Below are 20,148 nucleotides of genomic sequence, written 5' to 3'. Positions count from 1 at the left end.
GGCTCGCCAGGTACTGGCTGGTAACCGCTGCTATCGGCACTGCTGGTTTACTGTCAGCATATCATTAACCCACAACACTGACTCCACTTGGGAATTCCCGTTCAGCAGCTGGACAGGCTTCTTGCCACATGGCTGGGTAAGAAGAGCTACAAATAAACCAGAAATGCCAGCAACGAGACCAATTCTCGGCTTCACTGGGGAAGGAGCTGTTCTACTACAGGGCAACGTTCTCGATGTCACGAGTCTTCAATCACCGAAATTTACTCTAATGGTGAGACTCAATAATATGTGGAAACATCAGGCAAATACAGATTCAAACTCTAGCTCTTCACCTCGAGGTCCTGTGTGTGTGTGTGGGGGGGTTCATTTAGCCTCTGGGAACCCCAGTCTCATCAGTAAAAATGGGAACATCAACGGCCCCAGAGGTTCTTGAAAGGATTAAAGATACTGCATGTAAAATACCGGCACGTGGCAGAGTGAAGATGAAGCTGACTCGCACGGCGACGCACCTGGGGCAGCTCAGACGCTACGGGCCAGCGCTCCCGGCTTCCTCAGAGCTGTGCTTTTGCTTCTGGGTCGTGGGTCTTTTTGTCGACACGTGTCAGATGGACACAGGTAATTCTGTATGATGTACTATACATACCAAATCTGCTGAAACCTGGACCACCATGCCAGCTGTCTGCAAGGAGCAGCCTGAGCTCCTTCTCCAAGGATGGCGCTGCCGCGTCCCGACGACACCGCAGCGGTCGGAGGCTTTCTTTCTCTCTTTCTTTTTCCCCGCCTACATCCTAGGTCAGCTCAGGGTGGGCACACTCTAGACTGAAGGCCAAATGCCACCTACCTCTAGGCTCAAGAGAGGGCTTTATGTTTTTAAAGGATATGGGATGTGTGCTTAGCTGCTCAGTTGTGTCTGACTCTTGTGACCCCATGGACTGTAGCCCACCAGGCCCCTCTGTTCATGGGATTTTCCAGCCAAGAGTACTGGAGTGGGTTGCCATTTCCTTCTCCAGGGGATCTTCCCAAACCAAGAATTAAACCCGGGTCTCCTACACTGCAGGCAGATTCTTTACCAACTGAGCTACAAGGGAAGGATAATTATACATAAAAAGAAAGAATAAAGAAAGAGTGACAGGACTTACGTGGCTGCAAAGTCTAAAGTGTTTACTATCTGGCCCTTTACAGACATATATATGTCAAGTCCTCCCCTGAATCACTGGGTCCGTATTGAGGTAGCACTGCATATATTATAGGTTTGCTATGTTTTCAATATGGAGCTTAATTAAAAATGAGATCCTATTAAGAAAAAAATGCTTTGGAGATAACCTTCTCTGGAGCCTTCCCGTGCGCGGTGGGTGGAGCGAGTGGCCGCCCTTTCTGGGGGTGCGGCAGGAGGCAGAAATCTAAGCAGATGCAGCAAAAACACTTTGCCAAGCGCACGGGGTCACACAAGAGTCAGACACGCTTCAGTGACTAAGCCACAGCAGCACAGTGAGGGCTGAGGCCCCGACGACCCCAGAGGCAGCAGCGCTGACGTGAGGGAGCTGTGGGTACCGAGGAGCCCCGACCCCCGCCTCTGCCTCCCCCCGGACCCCCCTGGCCTTGGAGACTGGTCTGGGAGCAGGGCCCTGGGCCCCAGGCGAGAACCGTCATGGCAGGCGGTGCCATGAAACCCAGCAGGGTCTCTGCGGACAGACGGACCCGGGTCTGACTCCTTGCTCTGCCTCTGGCCTCTGACACAATTCAGTGAGTTGTTCTGAGCTGATTTCTTCCTCAGCAGACATGGGGGCTACAACAGCACCCACGCTGGGGAAGATCTGAGACGAAGGGTATGGGGCATCGGGCCTGGAGTCCTGCAGGCAGGCGGTGCTCATGACACAGGGCAGTGCCCGGACGTGCCAGCCGCCTCTCAGGACGGGCCCGGGGACCACACTCCCGCCCAGCGTCCTGCAGGGCACTCAGAGCTGTCCCTGGTCAGGCCTGCCATGGGGCTGGTCATGTCTCCTCTCCAACCTACGTATCAGGGGAGCCCCTTAACTCACAGGTCTCGGTACTGGTCAAAGGCGTTGTTGGCTTCCACCTCCAGCTTCCTCAGGCGAGCAGAAGGCATGGCCCCGTCTTCCAGGGGAGGGTCATACTTGTTACTCCATGGTGACCTGCAGGGCAGAGGGAGAAGGTCACACGACTCATTCAGGGGGAGCGAGGCAGCTGAGCCCGTCAGCCCCAGCTACTGAGATTTCAGAGGAGCAGCCACGACCCACAGGCCCTGGCCAACAGATGAGGCCTTCTTTCTCGAGGTTCGGAGAGCAAGGGCTCAGACTGTCAGACCTGGCTGTGACTGCCAGGCCCCAGCTCTCACTAGCTGTGTGTTTCCAACACGTGTCTTGACTTCTCTGAGCTTCGTTTTCCTCGTATGTAAACGGAGGCTACTCTTTACCCACAGGTCTGCCTCGAGGAGCAAAGGAGGCGAGGACATCAAGTGCCCAGAGACTAGCATACAGTTCAGCAACAAACATCACTTCTTACTCATCTTTTAAAGACCTTCCTTTGTTCTCACCACTGTATTGATGAAGAAAGACCACTCAGTCCTTCCTGACTTGCCAGCCATTCTGGAAAAAATGTCACTCTCCTCAGAGATCGCCTCAGACAATTAAGGATTAAAATGAGAGCTGTCAGTTAGGGCAGCAAGAGACCGCAGATCACACGTAAGGACACCCCGGGGACGGAGCCCTCCCTGTAGCAGAGGAGGGCCCTCCAGCCTCCGCGGGCTGTGTGCGCACAGAACACTGCAGAGTAATGAGAACCAGCCTTGCTTTTTCCAGCCCAAAGACTCGCTGTGCTTTAAAAAATGTATTTTGCCACATCAGGAAAACATTTAACCACAGAAAGTGCTGGGAAGGCGGTTGTAAGGGAAACTCACTCGTTAATTCCCGCAGGTGGACTTCACAGGGCTGGGGGCACAGAGAGAGGGGATTACAAAGGTGAGAGGGAAAAGGAGAGGCGGCCGGGGCAACGTGGAATCCGGACAAAGTCCTTCACACCCTGGGCTGTAAAGACCGAGACGCGCCCATGGTCAGAAACCCCACTGCCTTTCCTGTTTCCCTGACTGACCACACCACTTCACGTCGCGAAGGACTCAGGGCTGACTGATTTGGGATTGAGGGTAAGGGGCAAAAGGCATCCCCGTCCCCTTAACGAGTCCTGTGTACAAACATCTTTCTTCCTGGTATCTGACGCCTGGCTCCTACTTCAGCAGATCCATCACATCAGCCGGGCAACCTCCATGCCACCCTCGGGCAAAGGCCCCCCTTTCGAGGCTGGGGGTCCACACAGGTAAGTGAGGGCAGAGTCACTGTGCCTGGTGTCCCCAAGAGTCTCCCTGCACCAGCGTCCCTCAGAGCAGGAGGTGCCTGGGCACCCTTCTTTCCACGCCAGCCCCCAACCTCACTCACCCGTGTCAGGAGAACGTGCAACACAGCCTGAGATGCCCCTGCTGCCCCGTGACCAGCAGGCAGCCTGCGGGTTACACTGGGCCGTGCCCAGGCCACTGGCAAGCGCCCTGCCTGCTTGGAGGGCAGAAGAGAGGCCCACCCTGGGCCTCTCCCCACTCTCCCTCCCCGGGCAGGGCCGTTCTCACCGTGCTCACCCCTCAGAACGGTGCTGCCTGGCACAACTTCCCCGACAACGGCAGTGTTCTGCGTCTGTGCGTCCAGAACGGTAGCTGGGAGCTTCAGGTGGTTCCTGAGCACTGGTGTGGCTGCAGAGTTGAATCCTAAAACTTTACTGAACTGCAACCTAGTTTAGACGGTCAACTTGAGAAGCTGAGCTCCCGGAGGGCAGGAGTCATGTCTGTCCTGCTTCCCACCGTTTGCTCCCCACCTGGAAGGGGGCCTGGCACTCCACGTGCTCGAGAACAGCAGCAAAGTAGGAGAGTGCAATCGTCACTGTACACCTGTCTCCACCCTGACACGCAGCAGGACAGACCGTTTCCCCGCCTGTCCCCTCACCCCCTTGCCACGGTCACAGCCTGGCCTCCCGACCTTGCCCTGGGCAGCAAGGGTGCTCTGGGTAGAAGCCCGTGGCGCGCTCTGCCGTCGTGGCCCGGCGCCCAGCATGGAGCTTGCGGGCCGAAGCCTGCCAGCATGGGGCGGGGAGGAAAGGACCCCCGGCCATTCTGGCAAGTGCTCCTCCGAACCAACAGAGATGAAGCAACTCTCTGCTCTTTCTGCTGGGGGATGCCTAAGAATTTAAAAAAAGAAATCAATAAAGACCTCTTACCAGGCCCAAAGATGAAGAGGGCTGTCACCACCACTATTTATACATAAACCAGGAGGCTTCGTACCTCTGCTCACCAAGGCGGGTGGAAAGGAAGCCGAGTGTGAGACCCTCCACGCCTCGCCTGCCCGGCCGGCACCCTCAGAGGCCTGACCTTCGAGGCTACGAGTCCCCCGCTGTCCGGGGTGGGGCAGGGCTGGAAGACCTGCCCCAGCCGGCTTTTGTTTAAAGGCAACCCAACTGAGACACAGCCCATCTCTCTTGCTGACTGGGAGTCTGGAATTTTCAAGAAGCCTGTACCTCACATCTCCCCTGGCTCACAGACGACAGCATTTCCAGCCGTTAGTCCTGGAGCCGGGGTAATTGTAGCTGGGGGAAAAAAAATCATAACATTACCCAGAATATTCTGAGTGGAAGGGGCACTCAGAACACATTAAAGAGCTTAAATGGAGGCCATTTGAAAAAAGACAGATGGACAGGAACGCTTAGATTTCCAAAGTCAGGCCTTTCATTTCCCTCAGAGAATGCTTTTTGTTTCAGCTAACAGGTTTCAAACAGCGCTGCTGGCAGACCGTCACACCATAAGGATCTCATTTAAGCAAACGGTCAAACACAGTTACACAGAAACGTGTGGAGAAATCAGAAGACCTTGAAGTTGTATACCGAGAAGAGAAAAAATGAAAGCCCTCTGCCCTGTGCCTGGGCTCCTCTTCAGCTGAAGACCCCACAGCCCCCTGGGAGCCCCTAGGAATGCGGGTGGGAGCCGGCAGGGTGACCTGGAGGGGCCGCGGGTCCCACGTCCCCAGGAGGCCCGGCAAACTGGCCTGGAGTGGGAAACGTCCCCAGCCTTCCACCGGCCGCTGGGGAACAGCCGTCTCATACAACAAGCCCGAATTTTCAGGAGGAAACAAGAAATGTAATGATGATGTTGACTTAGCAAGCCTCAGCCTTGGGGCCCCTCTTCCAGGACGCCCCCCTGAACCCCGTGTCTGATGATGCACTTCGCGGCGTCTTTTTGTCACGGGCTCCCTGGCCTGCCAGCCCACTTACCGCCCTTGGGGCCTCGCCCCCACTGAGGACGGGACGCGGCCCCCTGCCCACGACCCGGGCCGTGGCCAGCCCCCTCGGGCTGAGCTGGACCTGCCTCAGGCAGTCTCACCACCTTGGAGCCGGACGCCCACCTCTGTACATCCATCCCCACCCAGGCCTCCCCGGAGTCAAGAATACACACAGGCTGTCTGACTCTCCACTTCCATCCGCTGGGCATCTGGAGCTTAAGACGCCCCCAGAGCCTTCCTCACCTCCACACTCAGGGACCCCGCCACCTCTCCAGCTGCTCCTCCCCACCCCCCTCCATCAGCAAACTCCAGTGGTTCTACGTCTAAGACCAACCTCAACCTGACCACCTCTTCCCATCTCCGCTCTAGGCTCCAGTCTGGATCAGGCTGAAGGACATTCTTTACCCAACTTCCCACATGAAGCTAGGAAAGAGACACCACTGTAGGACAGCTGTCCAGTCTCTCTTAAGCAGCATTAGTTCTTTGTAATTTCTGCCCCAAGTTCTGGAGAATGGCTACCCATCCCAAAATTCTTGCCTGGAGAATCCTCACAGACAGAGCATCCGGGCGGCTACAGCCCACGGGGTCGGACACGACTGAGCGACTGAAGCTTTCATGCCACTTCGCTCTCTGTGCTGTGCGGCACTTCGGGGGCACTATTTCCCTTAACCCCCAAGTGCCCGGCACTGAGCCTGCATCACCCCTCCCTGGCCTGCAAGGCCTCCGGCCTCCCTTCCACCCCAGGCTCCCCTCCCTCCCTGCCGGGCTCACTGCGTCCCACCCAGGGCCTTCACGCGGGATGCTCTGCCCCAGACCTGCGCAGGAGGGAACCTTCTCGTCCTGAGGGCTCACGTCAGCCTTGACCATCTCGTCACAGGGGCCTGCAGCCCCTCCCGCCCCTCCCTATCCTCTCCCGCTTTTCAACAATCTCCAGGGTTTCCACATCTGCTTGCTCTCTGGAGTCCTCAGCAGGACACACAAGCCGCACAGAAGAGTGCCTAAGTGCCTGGCGGACGAGTGCCTGCTCACACAGACGCGCTGCTGAGCGTCCTGTGAGAGGAGTGAGCCCCGTCCCCTCCACCCGACACTTGAGAGAGCCAGAGACCAGAGACTGATCGTCAGAGTTCCAGCTGCTCCAGCAGGCAGTGCTGCCCCGGAGCCCGTGCCGGCTCCCTCCAGCCATTTTCTCCTGCTTTTACTTCTTAGGGCCCACCCGTCCCCCAAAGAGCACGAGGCCAAGGCATCAAGACTTAGCTCAGGTTCTGCAGCCTCTACATAAACCTAAGGCAGATGGCATTCCTCCACCATCCTTCAAGGCACTGATTACCGCCACCCATCCCAGGAATACCGGACAGGTTTAAGGATTCCTCATCTTTCCCTCCACTCCATCTTTATCAGGGCTTCCCTGATGGCTCAGTTGCTAAAGAATCCACCTGCAATGCAGGAGACCCTGGTTCGATTCCTGGGTCAGGGAGATCCCTGGAGAAGGGAAAGGCTACCCGCTCCAGGATTCTGGCCTGGAGAATTCCATGGACTGTATAGTCCCTGGGGTCACAAAGAGCCAGACGTGACCGAGCAACTTTTACTTTCATCTTTTTTTAATATTTAAGAACTTCTATGCACCTTTAAAAACCTAGCTCAGACATCACCTTCTTCAGCAAGTCCTCCTGGAGTCAACCTTGGCCTTCTCTATGCTACCCTCAAATAAGCCTGGCCATGGCTGCAGCAATCAAGTCACAGGTGACCAGACCCGGTGTGTCTCCTGCTCTAGCCTAGTGATCATCGGGGGCAGGGATGAACACTGACTTAGTAATTCACGGCTCTGAAAGGGTGATGGGGAAACAAAGGGAGAGCTGCCTGTCTGTCTGACAAGCTTCACTCACATGCCCTTAAGCACACAGGCCCTCCTGCACTTGGGATCCCTGTCACGGGCACACCCTGGACCTTCTCCTTTGCAGGATTTGATGAGACGTTAATGAAGTAGCTAGCTGTTTTTTAGCAACATGGGCAGAGAACGCCTGTTTACTGCTGCATCTCCCATGCAGGCGCTCCACAGACACCGGCTGGTTGAGACTGGGTGGATGGAAGGATGAACAGAACAGGAGGAGGAAGGCTGGCTGCCAGCGGCGGCGGTGGGCGGCCAGGGCACGGGCTCACCTGTAGGAGTCCCCGTCCCTGTTGTAGTCACACAGGAGGTAGTCCTTCCCCACCACCTTGTCTCTGGCGATTTTCAGTGGCTGGTCAACCGAGGACAGGAGGTCTTCACACAGGCTGGGCACCTGGGGGGAGAGAGGAAAAGGCAGAGCCGGGGTCAAGATCACACGTCGTGCCCTGGCTGGCTAGTGGCACCGCAGCTGGCCCGTGGTCCGCATGTTGAGCATCTGGCCCTTGGTGCCCTGCCAGAATCAGGGGCCCGTTCCTTTCTTTTCCATATGTGTCTGACACCAACCACGTCCCGCTGTAAAGAAACCTGTTCTTGGATTACAGTGGAGCGTGAGTTCCCACACGGCCTTCCCTCCACCCTGTGTGCAGCTCTAATGACGGGGCCGCCAGGGTGGCCCAGCACACGTAAGTACGTGTGTGCCGGGGCCAGTCTCTGGGGAGCGTCCTGAGAAGAAGGGAAACACTCACACACACAGGAACCCAGAGAACTCGGGGGAAGAAGAGCTGTCCGTGCTGAGCGCTCCACAGGCTCCACGCCGGGTAGAGTTTCCAGCTCTTTCCAGACCCCGGCCAAGCATTGCCGGTCAGTGCGCAGCATCAGCCCTACCTGCAGCAAAGGCAGCTTTCCACCAGCTTCCCCCGTGCCGAGCTCCAGCTGCTGTGCCCAGGCTGACCCTCCTGGGACTCCTCCCTGAGGAGGGGGGCCCGGAATCCCAGGGCAAACGCTGCTGAACTGGACCCAGAGCTCTGCCAGGAACCAGGCCTCTGGCCTCTTCCTCCCAACTCAGACATCAACTTCCACCAAAATACGCCAGGCAGGGAGGGCTGCGTTCTCAGGAATGGATTCCTCCAGGCTTGAGTCACTTCCACACTATATTTTCAACATGCTGACTTACTCGCTTCATGGGCTTGGGTTAACGGAGGCCCCACCATATCGTTTACCAGACAAGTGGGCCACCGATGGTACCAACAACCCTTCCACATGGAAGAGCGAGATCGCGCGGCAGACGCCCGGCAGCCACGCAGGCCCGGCAGACACCCGGCAGAGGCGCGGCAGCCACGCAGTCCCTGGGCGCCCTGGAAGACCCTCGCCGCGGCCAGAGACACATGGACAGGGGTCGTCACCACCTCGGAGACCACCAGCCTCCACGGGCTTCTCGAGGCGCCTCTGCTGACTGTGGGGTGCTTCCAAACTCAGCCCGGAAGGCACTGTCTGGCACCCCCGGGAGGCGGGGACCGTGCCCTGTGACTCACAGCTGTTTTGTGTAAACAAAACACTGGGCAGCACCCTAGACACATGTACGCATGCACACACGCATGTACACACACATGCACGCACACACACACGCATGCACACACAGGCGCACACACACACATGCACACACGCGCGCGCGCACCAGTAGCCCCCTTATATGACGCGCTTATGTCAGAATTCCTTCTGCATGCAAAACCCACCTGTGTGCTCGACTCCCTCCCCGAGAAAGTCACACAAAGACGGGGCTGCTTTCAGTTCGTTTTGGGGCTGAGATCACCAAGCGGTGGTCGTGTATCACGCCCCATGCCGGGCCCTTCACAGATGGTCTCCTGCCCACCGGAAGCTCACACCGTCCTGTGAGGTCATGATGCATTATTCCCGTCCCACACTCGTTAGTGCACCCAAGGCCCACAGAGGGAGAAAGCGGCGGAGGAAGGAGTCTCCCCTCTGACAGGAACGCTGGTTTAATAGACAGCGACGAGGAAGGACGACGTCAACATTAAAGAAACTAAGACCATGGCATCCAGTCCCATCACTTTATGGCAAACAGAAGGGGAAAAAGTAGAAGCAGGGGCAGATTTTATTTTCTTGGGCCCTAAAATCACTGAAGACAGTGACTGTAGTGATGAAATTAAAAGACGCGCCTTGAAAGGAAACTATGACAAACCCAATAGTGTATTAAAAATAGAGACATCACTTCGTCAACCAAGGTCCATACAGTCAAAGCTGTGGTTTTTCCAGTAGTCAGGTACAGATGCGAAAGTAAAAGTTGCTCAGTCGTGTCCGACTCTTCGCGACCCCAAGGACTATACAGTCCCTGAAATTCTCCGGGCCAGAATACTGGAGTGGGTAGCTGTTCCCTTCTCCAGGGGATCTTCCCAACCCAGGGATTGAACCCAGGACTCCTGCATTGCAGGTGGATTCTTTACCAGCTGAGCCACAAAGAAAGCCCAAGAAAACTGGAGTGGGTAGCCTATCCCTTCTCCAGCGGATCTTCCTGACCCAGGAATCGAACAGGGGTCTCCTGCATTGCAGGCAGATTCTTTACCAACTGTGCCACTAGGAAAGCCCACGGATGTGAGAGTTGGACTATAAAGAAGGCTGAGCGTTGAAGGATTGATGCTTTTGAACTGTGGTGTTGGAGAAGACTCTTGAGAGTCCCTTGGACTGCAAGGAGATCAAACCACTCCATCCTAAAGGAAACTAACCCTGAATATTCATTGGAAGGACTGATGCTGAAGTTCCAATACTAACCGCTTTCCAGCGGAAAGAGCCAACTCACTGGAAGAGACCCTGATGCTGGGAAAGATCGAGGACAGGAGGAGAAGGGGATGACAGAGGATGAGATGGTTAGATAGCATCAGCTACTCAACAGACATGAATCTGAGAAAACTCCAGGAGACGGTGGAGGACAGAGGAGCCTGGTGTGCTGTAGTCCATGGGGTTGCAAAGAGCAGGACACGACTTAGCAACTGAACAAGCGGGCCCAAGGTACGCCCGCTGGGAAATGACCCCACCGCGGCTCAGCTATGGAAGGCCACAGAGTCTTTCACCTAGAAAAGTCCAAATCAAGGTGAGGAAGATTTTAGTAGCTTCCGCCCAGGGCAGCTGGGATTTGAAGTGGCCCTGCTTTCCTATTGGTGGCCACGTGAAATGGCCCTGGGCACCTGTGTGCCTGCCTAGCATGTGATAGCCTCTCCCTGGTGTCACTGTTCCATTGGGCTGGAATCTTGGCTTACCTGTTGGGCCCTGACGCTACTGCTACTGCTAAGTCGCTTTAGTCGTGTCCGACTCTGTGCGACCCCATCATAGCAGTCCATTAGGCTCCACTGTTCCTGGGACTTTCCAGGCAAGAACATTGGAGCGGGTTGCCATTTCCTTCTCCAATGCATGAAAGTGAAAAGTGAAAGTGAAGTCGCTCAGTCGTGTCTGACTCTTAGTGACCCCATGGACTGCAGCCCACCAGGCTCCTCCGTCCAGGCCAGAGTACTGGAGTGGGGTGCCACTGCCCTGACACTACTGGCCTGATTGACCCTGGATTATAGTAAAGACCAAGCAAACAGGCTCTGAAGTCACACTTCCTCATTCTACTCCTCACTGGCCTCTTGGCCTGGGGCAACTTACTGGACTTCTTTACCACCTGCAGAGTGGGGAAAGGAAGAACCAGCCCAGCTGGGGGTGACGCCTTCACTCGGGACTCAGCGCAGCGCCCAGTGGAGGGCGAGTGTGCTCATGCTGTTCCCAGCAGCAGTCCCAGCCTGGGCAGGAGCAGTAGCTCCAGCCTAGATCACAACTGAACGAACTGTAGCGCCCCAGGTGCTGGAGGGAAATGCACCACTGAGAGCCAGCTCTGTCCAGAGCCACATTGCCCTCTCCCCCCAGGCCTGCCGTGGGCAGCCAGGTCTCCAACACAGGACGCTCCCAAGATGATGGGATTTGGTATAAAAAGGCTTGACTTCACTCCTATCCAAGAGGCTAACGTGTGGAACAAAGGTATTTCAGTAATTTCTTCCAAGCACTTATACTAACATTGAAACCATTAATTTTTTTTTTTTAAACACTGATTTTTCACTCTCCCCAGAAGGTAAGTTTTTCCAGGGCAAGGACTTTGATCCTGTTCACCACTGAATCCTCGGTCTCCGGACAGTGAATGGCACACAGCAAGCCCTTGAAACTCGGCAGGGGTGGGGAGAAAAGGAGGACTTTCACAGCACGTGTGTGGGTGTGTGTGTGTGTGTGTGCGCACTAAGTAGTTCCAGTCGAATCCGACTCTCTTCGTGGGATGCCACGCCCTCCTCCAGGGGATCTTCCTGACCCTGAGAGTGAACCCACATCTCCTGCGCTGGCAGGCGGGTTCTCCAGTGCTAGCACCATCTAGAAGCCCCTCTTACAACATGGGGCCTCCCAGAGGTCAAGTAGCTTTACATTAATAACTTGATGAGCAACAAGAATCTTCACCCAGAGTGTCTGGTCAAGAACTAAACTTTGATGGTTACCAACGACAATGTCAGTGTGGCTCCAACCAGGCATCTCAAACACAAGCCGGTGATGTGGTTCCAGAGCAGCAGAGACAGCAGGAGTCTTAGCGCGAGTCCTGGGTATGTGCGTGTATGTGTGTGTTGTGGGTGTGTGTACGCGGGAATCTTAGTGGAAGTCCTGGGGGTGTGTGTCCTGGGGGTGTGGGTGTATGAGTGTGTCCTGGGTGTGTGTGTGTATGTGTCTGTATGCAGGAGTCTTAGTGGAAGTCCTGAGTGTGTGTGTCCTGGGGGTGTGGGTGTATGAGTGTGTCCTGGGTGTGTGTGTGTATGTGTCTGTATGCGGGAGTCTTAGTGGACGTCCTGGGTGTGTGTGTCCTGGGTATGTGTGTGTGTGTGTGTATGTGTACGCGGGAGTCTTAGTGGTGGAAGTCCTGGGTGTGGGTGTGTGTGTTGTGGGTGTGTGTACACGGGAGTCTTAGTGGAAGTCCTGGGTGTGTGTGTCCTGGGTGTGTGGGTGTATGAGTGTGTCCTGGGTGTGTGTGTGTATGTGTCTGTATGCGGGAGTCTTAGTGGAAGTCCTGGGTGTGTGTGTCCTGGGGGTGTGGGTGTATGAGTGTGTCCTGGGTGTGTGTGTGTATGTGTCTGTGTGCGGGAGTCTTAGTGGAAGTCCTGGGTGTGTGGGTGTGTTTGTTACCACATGACCCCAAGGAGCACAGCCACAGTGCAGACTGAGAACCTAGAGCCCTGGGTTCGCGCCCCTGCCTGCTGCTGACTCGCCACGTGGGCCCGGGCTGGGCCCGAGGCGGTTTGTCTGGCAAACAGTAGGGGAGCTGCATCGGACACAGACGGCCGCTGCGCTGCAGCAGGAGCCTCATGGCTTCAGTGCAGACAATTCGGGTAGAGAAAGACTCTCGTCAAAACGACGCTACATTGTTCGCATGGGTAAACGTATTCACCCTTTATTTGAGAATGCCTTATTTTTTTGCAGGGGGGCAGGGGATGTTAAAACGTCTGAAATTTTATGAGAGGATGGGTTTTGTTTTAAAGGTTCACAACCCAATGACCTCCTCCTCCTCCTCTTTTTTAAATGTTTCTGGGCTGGTTAAAGCAAAAAAAACCAAGCAACCAGTTTTCTGCAGAGTGGGATCCAGTCCTCCCTGCGGCCCAAGCAGATCTAGGTACTTTCTAGGTCGGCATAAAGGCGTAGGAGCGCTCCCCGCCACCCCACTTTGTGACTCAAGTCCTTCGAAGAACAAAGCAGATTAAAGCACAGGGTAGGGGGCTGATCCCTGGGACCGGCCGTCAGCAACAGCCGTGCCTGCTGCCCGCCCGGCCTCCTTTCCTACTCCTCTGTCACAGGGCTCCTCCGTCCACACGGTCGGCCAGGGCTGATCTGCATGCTGCCAGCACCCACCATGGGCAACCAGAGGGCCTCAGCCGCTGCTGTATGCGGGAAGAGTGCTTCCGGGCCGCCGGGGGCGGTGGACGGCTTGCCTTCTCTCTGCCAGGGCAGCTGGGCCGGGGGTGCAGCAGGCATCCGGAGACCCCCTCCCTGCGTTCCTGGGCACGGCAGAGCCGTGGAGACCGTACCTGAGTGCCCGGATCTGGCCCACCTGGAAGGTCTGCGCCTGGACTTCTCAGAATCTGTGGCCGGGAACTACCCCGCCTCAGGAAAACACACATCTGAACTGCCACTCACAAAGCCACAGTGGAGCACAGACACATTCAGGGCACTTGTGAGTGATGGCTGACTCGCCCAACGGTGAGAAGCACCTGGCGGTGACTCGCCCCAATGATTCTCCACCCCCACTGGTACAAAAAATTTCTGCCTCCTGGATAAACTCTCAACTTGGGCCACATCCTTGCATATGACTTCGCTCCACCAGTCCTGTTTCTCTGATCAAAAATAAGATGCTCTGTAAGAATAACCTTACTGTTGTCACGGGGAAGGGGGAGTGTGGACTTCAGGGTGAGCCTCCACATCCGCACAAGCGCGGCTGCCCCAGGGCGCAGCAGTCCCGAGGTCGGATGTGTCCTAATCCCCTCTCCCCTCCCCTCCACTTCCACCTGCGCCCTCGCAAACAACCACCCTGTCCTACGCACTGTTCCAGGACATAGAAGTCTGAGCACGTGTTCTTCCACTTAAAAACCCTCCCTGCTGCTGGATAAGGGAATGCACTGGTCAGTTACATTCTTATTTCAGATACATAATGAATAATATTTTAGTATAAGAATGCCTGGCTTCCCTGGTGGCTCAGATGGTAAAGCGTCTGCCTGCAATGCGGGAGACCCGGGTTCAATCCCTGGGTGGGGAAGATCTCCTAGAGAAGGGAATGGCAACCCACTCCAGTACTCTTGCCTGGAAAATCCCAGATGGAGGAGCCTGGTAGGTTACATTCATGGGGTTGCGAAGAGTTGGACACGACTAAGCAACTTCACTCCAACTTCATCATAAGTATGTCTAATAATACTGATCCTACGATATTGATCCTACCACCCCTGCAGGGATCAGCCGAAACTCCCAACTTCTGTATCAAGATGCCAAATTCTTTGGATTCCTGCGGTGACATGGATGTCAACTGAACCCCAAGCGCTCTGGGGACGGCTGTCCTAACACTGGCCTTGGCTACCATGTTACTCCTTCCTCTGCACTTAGCATTCTTCACCTAGCCCTGAGTCGGTTCTCCTAGAGGCTGGTCCCCCAGACCCGAGCCAGTGACGCACACACTGGCGGGTGCTCCGGCGTGCTCATGAAAGTGGGTGTCAATCCTATGATCTGAGGCCACAGGGCAGATGCAGAAAAAAACGGTTTATCTCTGAAATCCAGTCAATCAGTTAATGACTCTCTCCCTGCACTCATCCCAACCCTACCCTGCCTCCTCCTCTTGTCAAATGCTTACAACGGGGAAGAAATCACATTAAGTCTCAGGGATCGCGAGCTTGCAAGCAATTTAAACGGAAGGACAGGTCCAGACAAAGCCGGGAGACCCCTTCAGTGTGCTGTCCTCTGCGGCCTCGGGGCCCGAGGCAGGCCTCTCGACCGCCCGAGGGCGGACGGTTTCTGTCCAGGCTGCCCATCCGATCTGCTTAACGGCCTTTGAGAGCAATGTCCAGAAAACACAAAGGTGTCAGACCAATCCAAGCTGTTGGGGGGGATTTAAGCCTAATTCCAAGTGACGTGGAATAATAAACAATGCTGCCTGGGCCAAGACAGCCATCCCGCCCTCCTCCTGGCGGTCAAGTTCAGCCCCTACCACTGGTACCCAACCCCCATCCAGCTCACGGGTGCCCACGGGCCACAGCAAAGACGGGCGACACGGGCGGGGGCAGTAAGAAGCCCAGAAGATGGAAGGCAGGAAGGGCCAGCAGGCCTCGATCCACTGTCTCAGGGGACACCGTAAGCGTGAGAAGAATCAAGAGGAGGAGGGTGGAGCCGCCGGCGCCTGGTGGGGCTTGCCGGGCACTGTAAACTCTGCAACTCTGCCAGCGTCGCCTCCTTGAATCCTCCGAACAGCCCTGCATACAGACTCGGTCATGGTCCCTCTTCCAAAGAAGGGCCTTAGAGAAGTCACATGCCCCAAGTCACACAGCTCCCAGCCAGTGTCTAAGAAAAGACACGTGAGATGCATCTGGGTTAAAAAAAAACAACAACAGGAATTACATCCCCTCTCGCTGTTGCCCCGGACGGCATACTTTCCCACTATCGAGCCCAACAGCTGATCACATGAAGAGATACAAATCAGAAGCTTCCGGCCACGAGCGAGGCTGGTGTTCGGGCCGCCATATGGTTCTACTTTGTCTCTTCCTCTTCTCCATTAGTTATTAATGTTGAAAAAAACTGCTCAGCCAGAAAGAGAAACTCGAGATGAACCTTAAAAAAAAAAACGCACAAAAGCCAGGCCAGCTCAACTCCATGGATAACCTAATTCATGGCGCCCCGTACCTCACTTTTTGTTTTTTTTTTTTTAATAGGGCCAAATGAACACATTCTGTCTTCTGATCTGCCCGCTGGCTGAGAGCCCGCCACCAGAGAGATAAGAATCGAAAACAGGCCCTGCTCCCTGGGTTGCACGCTCAGATTGGGGACATGGCCGCAATCACGGCTGGGCAGAGCGCGGCGGGCCCGCTCCCCGGCAGAGCGCAGCGGGTCAAGATGCCGGAGCTCCCTGCCCGCGGCCGGCAGAGGTCTCTGCTTACAACCTGTTCCTTTTATTTTTTCCAGGGCCTCAAACTTGCCCCGATTCTCCCTAATAAAAGTTTAGAAATGAGAGTGTTTCTAATGACACACACACCTGCGTCAGAAATCCACCCTATGGGGTGGCATTCTGAAAAACACCAACCCCAAATCAAAGCCAGGCTCAAATCCTTGGCCTGCCACTTCCTGAACCCCGGAACTGGGGTCTGCAGCGCCCGCCTCTATGACCCTGAGCACCAGGCGCGTGAGGTGCCGTGGATTCAGAGGCGGACGAGGTGGATGGGTGCAGCCCTGCTCTTGCAAAGCGCTCTCCAGCCGCTGGAAACAGGCAAGGCAGGAGGAGCCTCCCCAAGGGCTGAGGGCCGTGACGGGAAGGGGACCGCAGGGGTCAGTGACCGGGAGGCAGACTGAGAGGACCAGGAGTGAAGGAGCGGGGAGGCGCTGCCTGGGGAGAGGGGAGCCGGCATGGGGCCTCGGCGAGGACCTGGAGGAGGCACGCGTCCAGGGGGCTGGGCGGGGCCTCGGCCGGGGGTGGGGGGCGGGCAGAGCCTGTGTGCCCCTGGCAGTGTGACTCCAGCCCTCGCACTGTCTTATAAACCGCCACCCCCGCCAGCCTCCCAGGTTTAAGGACACACTCGAGGACCCATCTGTGAAATCAGGCCCAGGGCGCCTCCAGAGCCCATGGGAGGTAAGAGACCCCCGCCCCAACCTCCTGCTCAGGGTGGAGGACACAAGTCCTCCCACGACTGCCCGGCGGCAGTGCTGTCGCCAGAGCACTCTGGGCCCTGGAAGCCAAGTTTCCAAGTGAACTGGCCTCTGCCCCCAACAGGGGGCCCGCACCCCTCCCTGTAAGTCTGCAGGGAGGGTCTGCTGAGGGCGCAGGGGGACACCCAGGGCCCTGCTCATCGCAGGAGCCCTCAACCCTGTCACCACGGGATGGAATACCCTCGAGCGCCTCCTCTGGGGCAAGGCTGGGCTCCCCAAGACTCCACACCCCCGACCCCGTGGAGGGGGAGACCCGAGTGCAGGCAGCAGCTCACACAGCCAGCCAGCAGCGGAGGGTGGGGGACAGGGCCGTGAGCCCCAGACTCCAACCCAGGGGCGCCAGAGCCCAGGCCCTGACGGGTGGACACAGCGAGGGGCTGCCGCTCCCACCGCCCCTCTGGGGGCTCCGGAGGGAAGAGAGCTGGGGAGGACCTGGGGTCTGCACGCCCCTGCCTGCCCTCCTTCACTCCTGCTGCACTGCGGGCTGGGATCCCCGCACCACCCAGCATGGCCCGACCCCAAGGCTGCCAGCCCTCCTCGTGTCTCATGTCCTGACCGTCTCCCAGTGCAACTATCGAAGGACTTGCAGGGCAATGCTCTTTCAGTGCAAGTTCAGACTATTCTTCATTTGAAGACTGAGCACTTTGAGAGTGCTCTTTGAAGGAGGGCTTCCCAGGAGGCTCAGAGGTAAAGAATATGCCTGCAACGCAGGAGACGCAGGTTCAGTCTCTGGGTTGGGAAGAGTCTCTGGAGGAGGAAATGGCAACCTGCTCCAGTGCCTCTGCCTGGGAAATCCCATGGACACAGGAGCCTGGTGGGCCACAGTCCATGGAGTCACACAAGAGGCGGACACGACTTACTGATTAAACACCACCACCACTTGGAAGGAAAACGTGAACTGCACGTGATGAGCATTAAGAAGCAACTTCCCGACTTCGGCAACATTATAACGGGCGTGAGCTGTGCCCCTTGTGTCCGGGCCCCGGCTCGAGCGCCATACCAGCACGCACTGCCCGCCGGGTTCTGGCGCCAAGGGTCTAACACACGTGCAGCTGCCAATGTTCGGGAATCGGTACCGATCAACACAGTTTACTCTGCTCAGAGATCCACTTTTCACATGCCATTAACGACAGAGAGCTTTCTCAGCAAACAATAAGCCCGCGCTCCTTCTCTTAGGCAGGTGCCTCAAACCACCCCCAGATGGGGGTAATAAAAACTCCCCAAATAATAAACAAAGGCAGACTTCCTGGGCTAGGTTTCAGCCACTCATCCCCCAGGGCTTAGCCTCCTGGAAGCGAGCAGCCTGGAATGAGAGGCCAGAGGGTTTTTCTAAGGGAGGGTCGGAACAAAGAGGAGACAGGCTGAAAAGAGAAATTAGAATCAGGGCGCGCGGGCCACCCCGGGGCACACACCAGGCTCCCGTTTTCCACGTGTGACCCTACGCTTCCCAAAGCGGGCGGACCAGGTGCCCGGCGCCTAATTAAATTCGCCGTTCCCTGGCCAGCAGTGACCTCATCACCTGTGCACACAGAGGGGCCAGGGTGTTCCCAAGCTGCCTGCCTCTCTAAGGAAGAGCTGGCCCCCCAGGGATTGGGCACACTACACAAGCACCTTCAAGAAGTCAGAAACGGAGACTCACTGTGTCGCGCGTTACCCGGACTGCGTCCAGAGGGCTGCACGCAGCCACCGAGCCGCGGTCAGGAGCTGCAGGGCACAGGGCGGCCACCGCCTCGGCCTGGGGGGTGGCGGGCGGAGGTGCCGTCCCCCAGCCCGGGCCCAGCCTCCTGCTGCAGCCCCGCCCACGAGCCCCCCTGCAGTCCCCCCGCCCGTCTCTCGGCCTGGATCACCTGTCCCCCCAGTGCCACCTGGAGGGCCCCACTTCTCCTCCAAGGTCCCCTTCCACACACGCCCAAGGCTTCCTCAGCCACGGCGATCCCATCACCCATGGTCTGCGGGCCGTGCCCATGACGCCCTGGACCAGACCCAGCCTGGGGCCCCAGATTCAGGGTGGGGAGCTCTTTCCTCAGGGCAGGGAGGTCTGCACGGCCCCAGGCCGAGTGGGACACTGGCAGGGCTTCCTAAACGTCCAGACAGTGGGACTGTTCTGAACTGGGAAAACCAGGGCCACTCGGGGGAGCGCTGACCCCTCTTTTATCTCCTTCTGGCTGCGCTGGGTCTTGGCATGGCCCGCGGCATCTCTTCTGTTGTTTTGACACGCGGGATCCTCGTGGACGCGTGTGACATCCGGTTTCCCGACCAGGGATCAGACCCCGGCGCCGCACGGCGAGCTCGGAGTCTCGGCTGCTGGACCACCAGGGAAGTCCCCGAGTTCTGACCTTCTGAAGCCTGTGTCTGTCCCAGCGGGAAGCTCCTCCAAACGTTCCGAGCTGGACCAGCGACTGGCTGGGTGGGCGAGATGGACACGGAGGGCCGTGGCCTGGGGAGGCGCCGCGTCACTGTGACCTCCCGAGTCGGGCGCAGACTCAAGCTTCCACACCCCCTTCTCGGGGGGATGCCAACTGCTCTGCCCACCCCACCACTCCACGCAGGTGCCCCCAGGAGCTGTGCCCACAGCCTCGCTTAGTGAGGAAGGCTCCTGAGACAGAGCAGAAACCTCCTCCCAGGCGGCCCGCGGCCCTGCTTTCTCAGCGTGAGAGTGAGAAAGCATTATTAAGGCGCTGGCTGCATTCTTACAAATCACCTCCCACCTTTCTGGGAAAAAGACCAGGTAAAAATACATAAAAACAACTCATTTATAAGATGGTCTTTTTGCAAAGAGAGTGCGATTTCATGGGCAGGACAAAGGATCCCTCTGTTTTATTTTACTATTTTAATATCATCAGTATTAAAGCGAAGATCCTAAAGACTGCAAACTTTTCTTCTTAAGTGCCTGCTATACACGAAACACTCTTCTAAGCACGGAATACATATCCTCATTTTAAAATCATGGCAACCCTGTACAAACCAGTTTATGCCAAATTTCTCACTGCTTCAGAGGAGTACACAGAGGCACAGAGAGGCTGAGCTCGCACTTTGGAGGCGGCAGTCAGAACTGAAGGAAACGCATCCACCCCCACCCCAGGGCCCCTCAGAGCCCTGCAGGGCGGCCAGGGAGCGCATGAGCCTCAGAGCCACGCGACCACTGAGTCACACGCCACAGTCCTGGCTCTGCCCACCACACATTCCTTCCGAACTCTCGTGGCCACCACCTCCTGAACACCCCAGACAGTGCACCAGCCCATCAGGACCCAGCGACGCTGCCGCCGCCACGTGTGCATGTGTGTTTCTGAGAGGCGGCGAGGGCCAGCACGGGCGCGCCACGTTACAGGAGACAGACCCGGGAAAGCTGGTGGCTCTTTTTTTTCCTCTCCCCTCCCTTAGCACAAAAATCATCCGGGCTGGCTGACCACAACGTTTCACACTGGATTCCTTCCACTGGATGGATGTCTCAGCAAGGTTTTG

At 56.8% G+C, this 20,148-nt stretch overlaps 1 protein-coding gene across 5 annotated transcripts in view; it reads right to left on the bottom strand.

Moving 5' to 3' along the window:
• The window catches only part of CAPZB (capping actin protein of muscle Z-line subunit beta), a 138,751-nt gene that overhangs the window by 31,818 nt on the left and 86,785 nt on the right, over positions 1-20,148 (bottom strand). For all 5 annotated transcript variants that reach the window (XM_027521951.1, XM_027521959.1, XM_027521933.1 and 2 more), the window contains exons 3-4: positions 7,488-7,609; positions 2,040-2,153 (exon numbers count right to left, since the gene is read on the bottom strand). In XM_027521951.1, the coding sequence (XP_027377752.1) occupies positions 2,040-2,153; positions 7,488-7,609 (236 nt within the window). The remainder of the gene's footprint in view (positions 1-2,039; positions 2,154-7,487; positions 7,610-20,148) is intronic.

Source organism: Bos indicus x Bos taurus, chromosome 2, assembly GCF_003369695.1.
Source record: "Bos indicus x Bos taurus breed Angus x Brahman F1 hybrid chromosome 2, Bos_hybrid_MaternalHap_v2.0, whole genome shotgun sequence".
Classification (NCBI taxonomy): Eukaryota; Metazoa; Chordata; class Mammalia; order Artiodactyla; family Bovidae; genus Bos; species Bos indicus x Bos taurus.
This window is presented reverse-complemented; position numbering and strand designations above follow the sequence as displayed.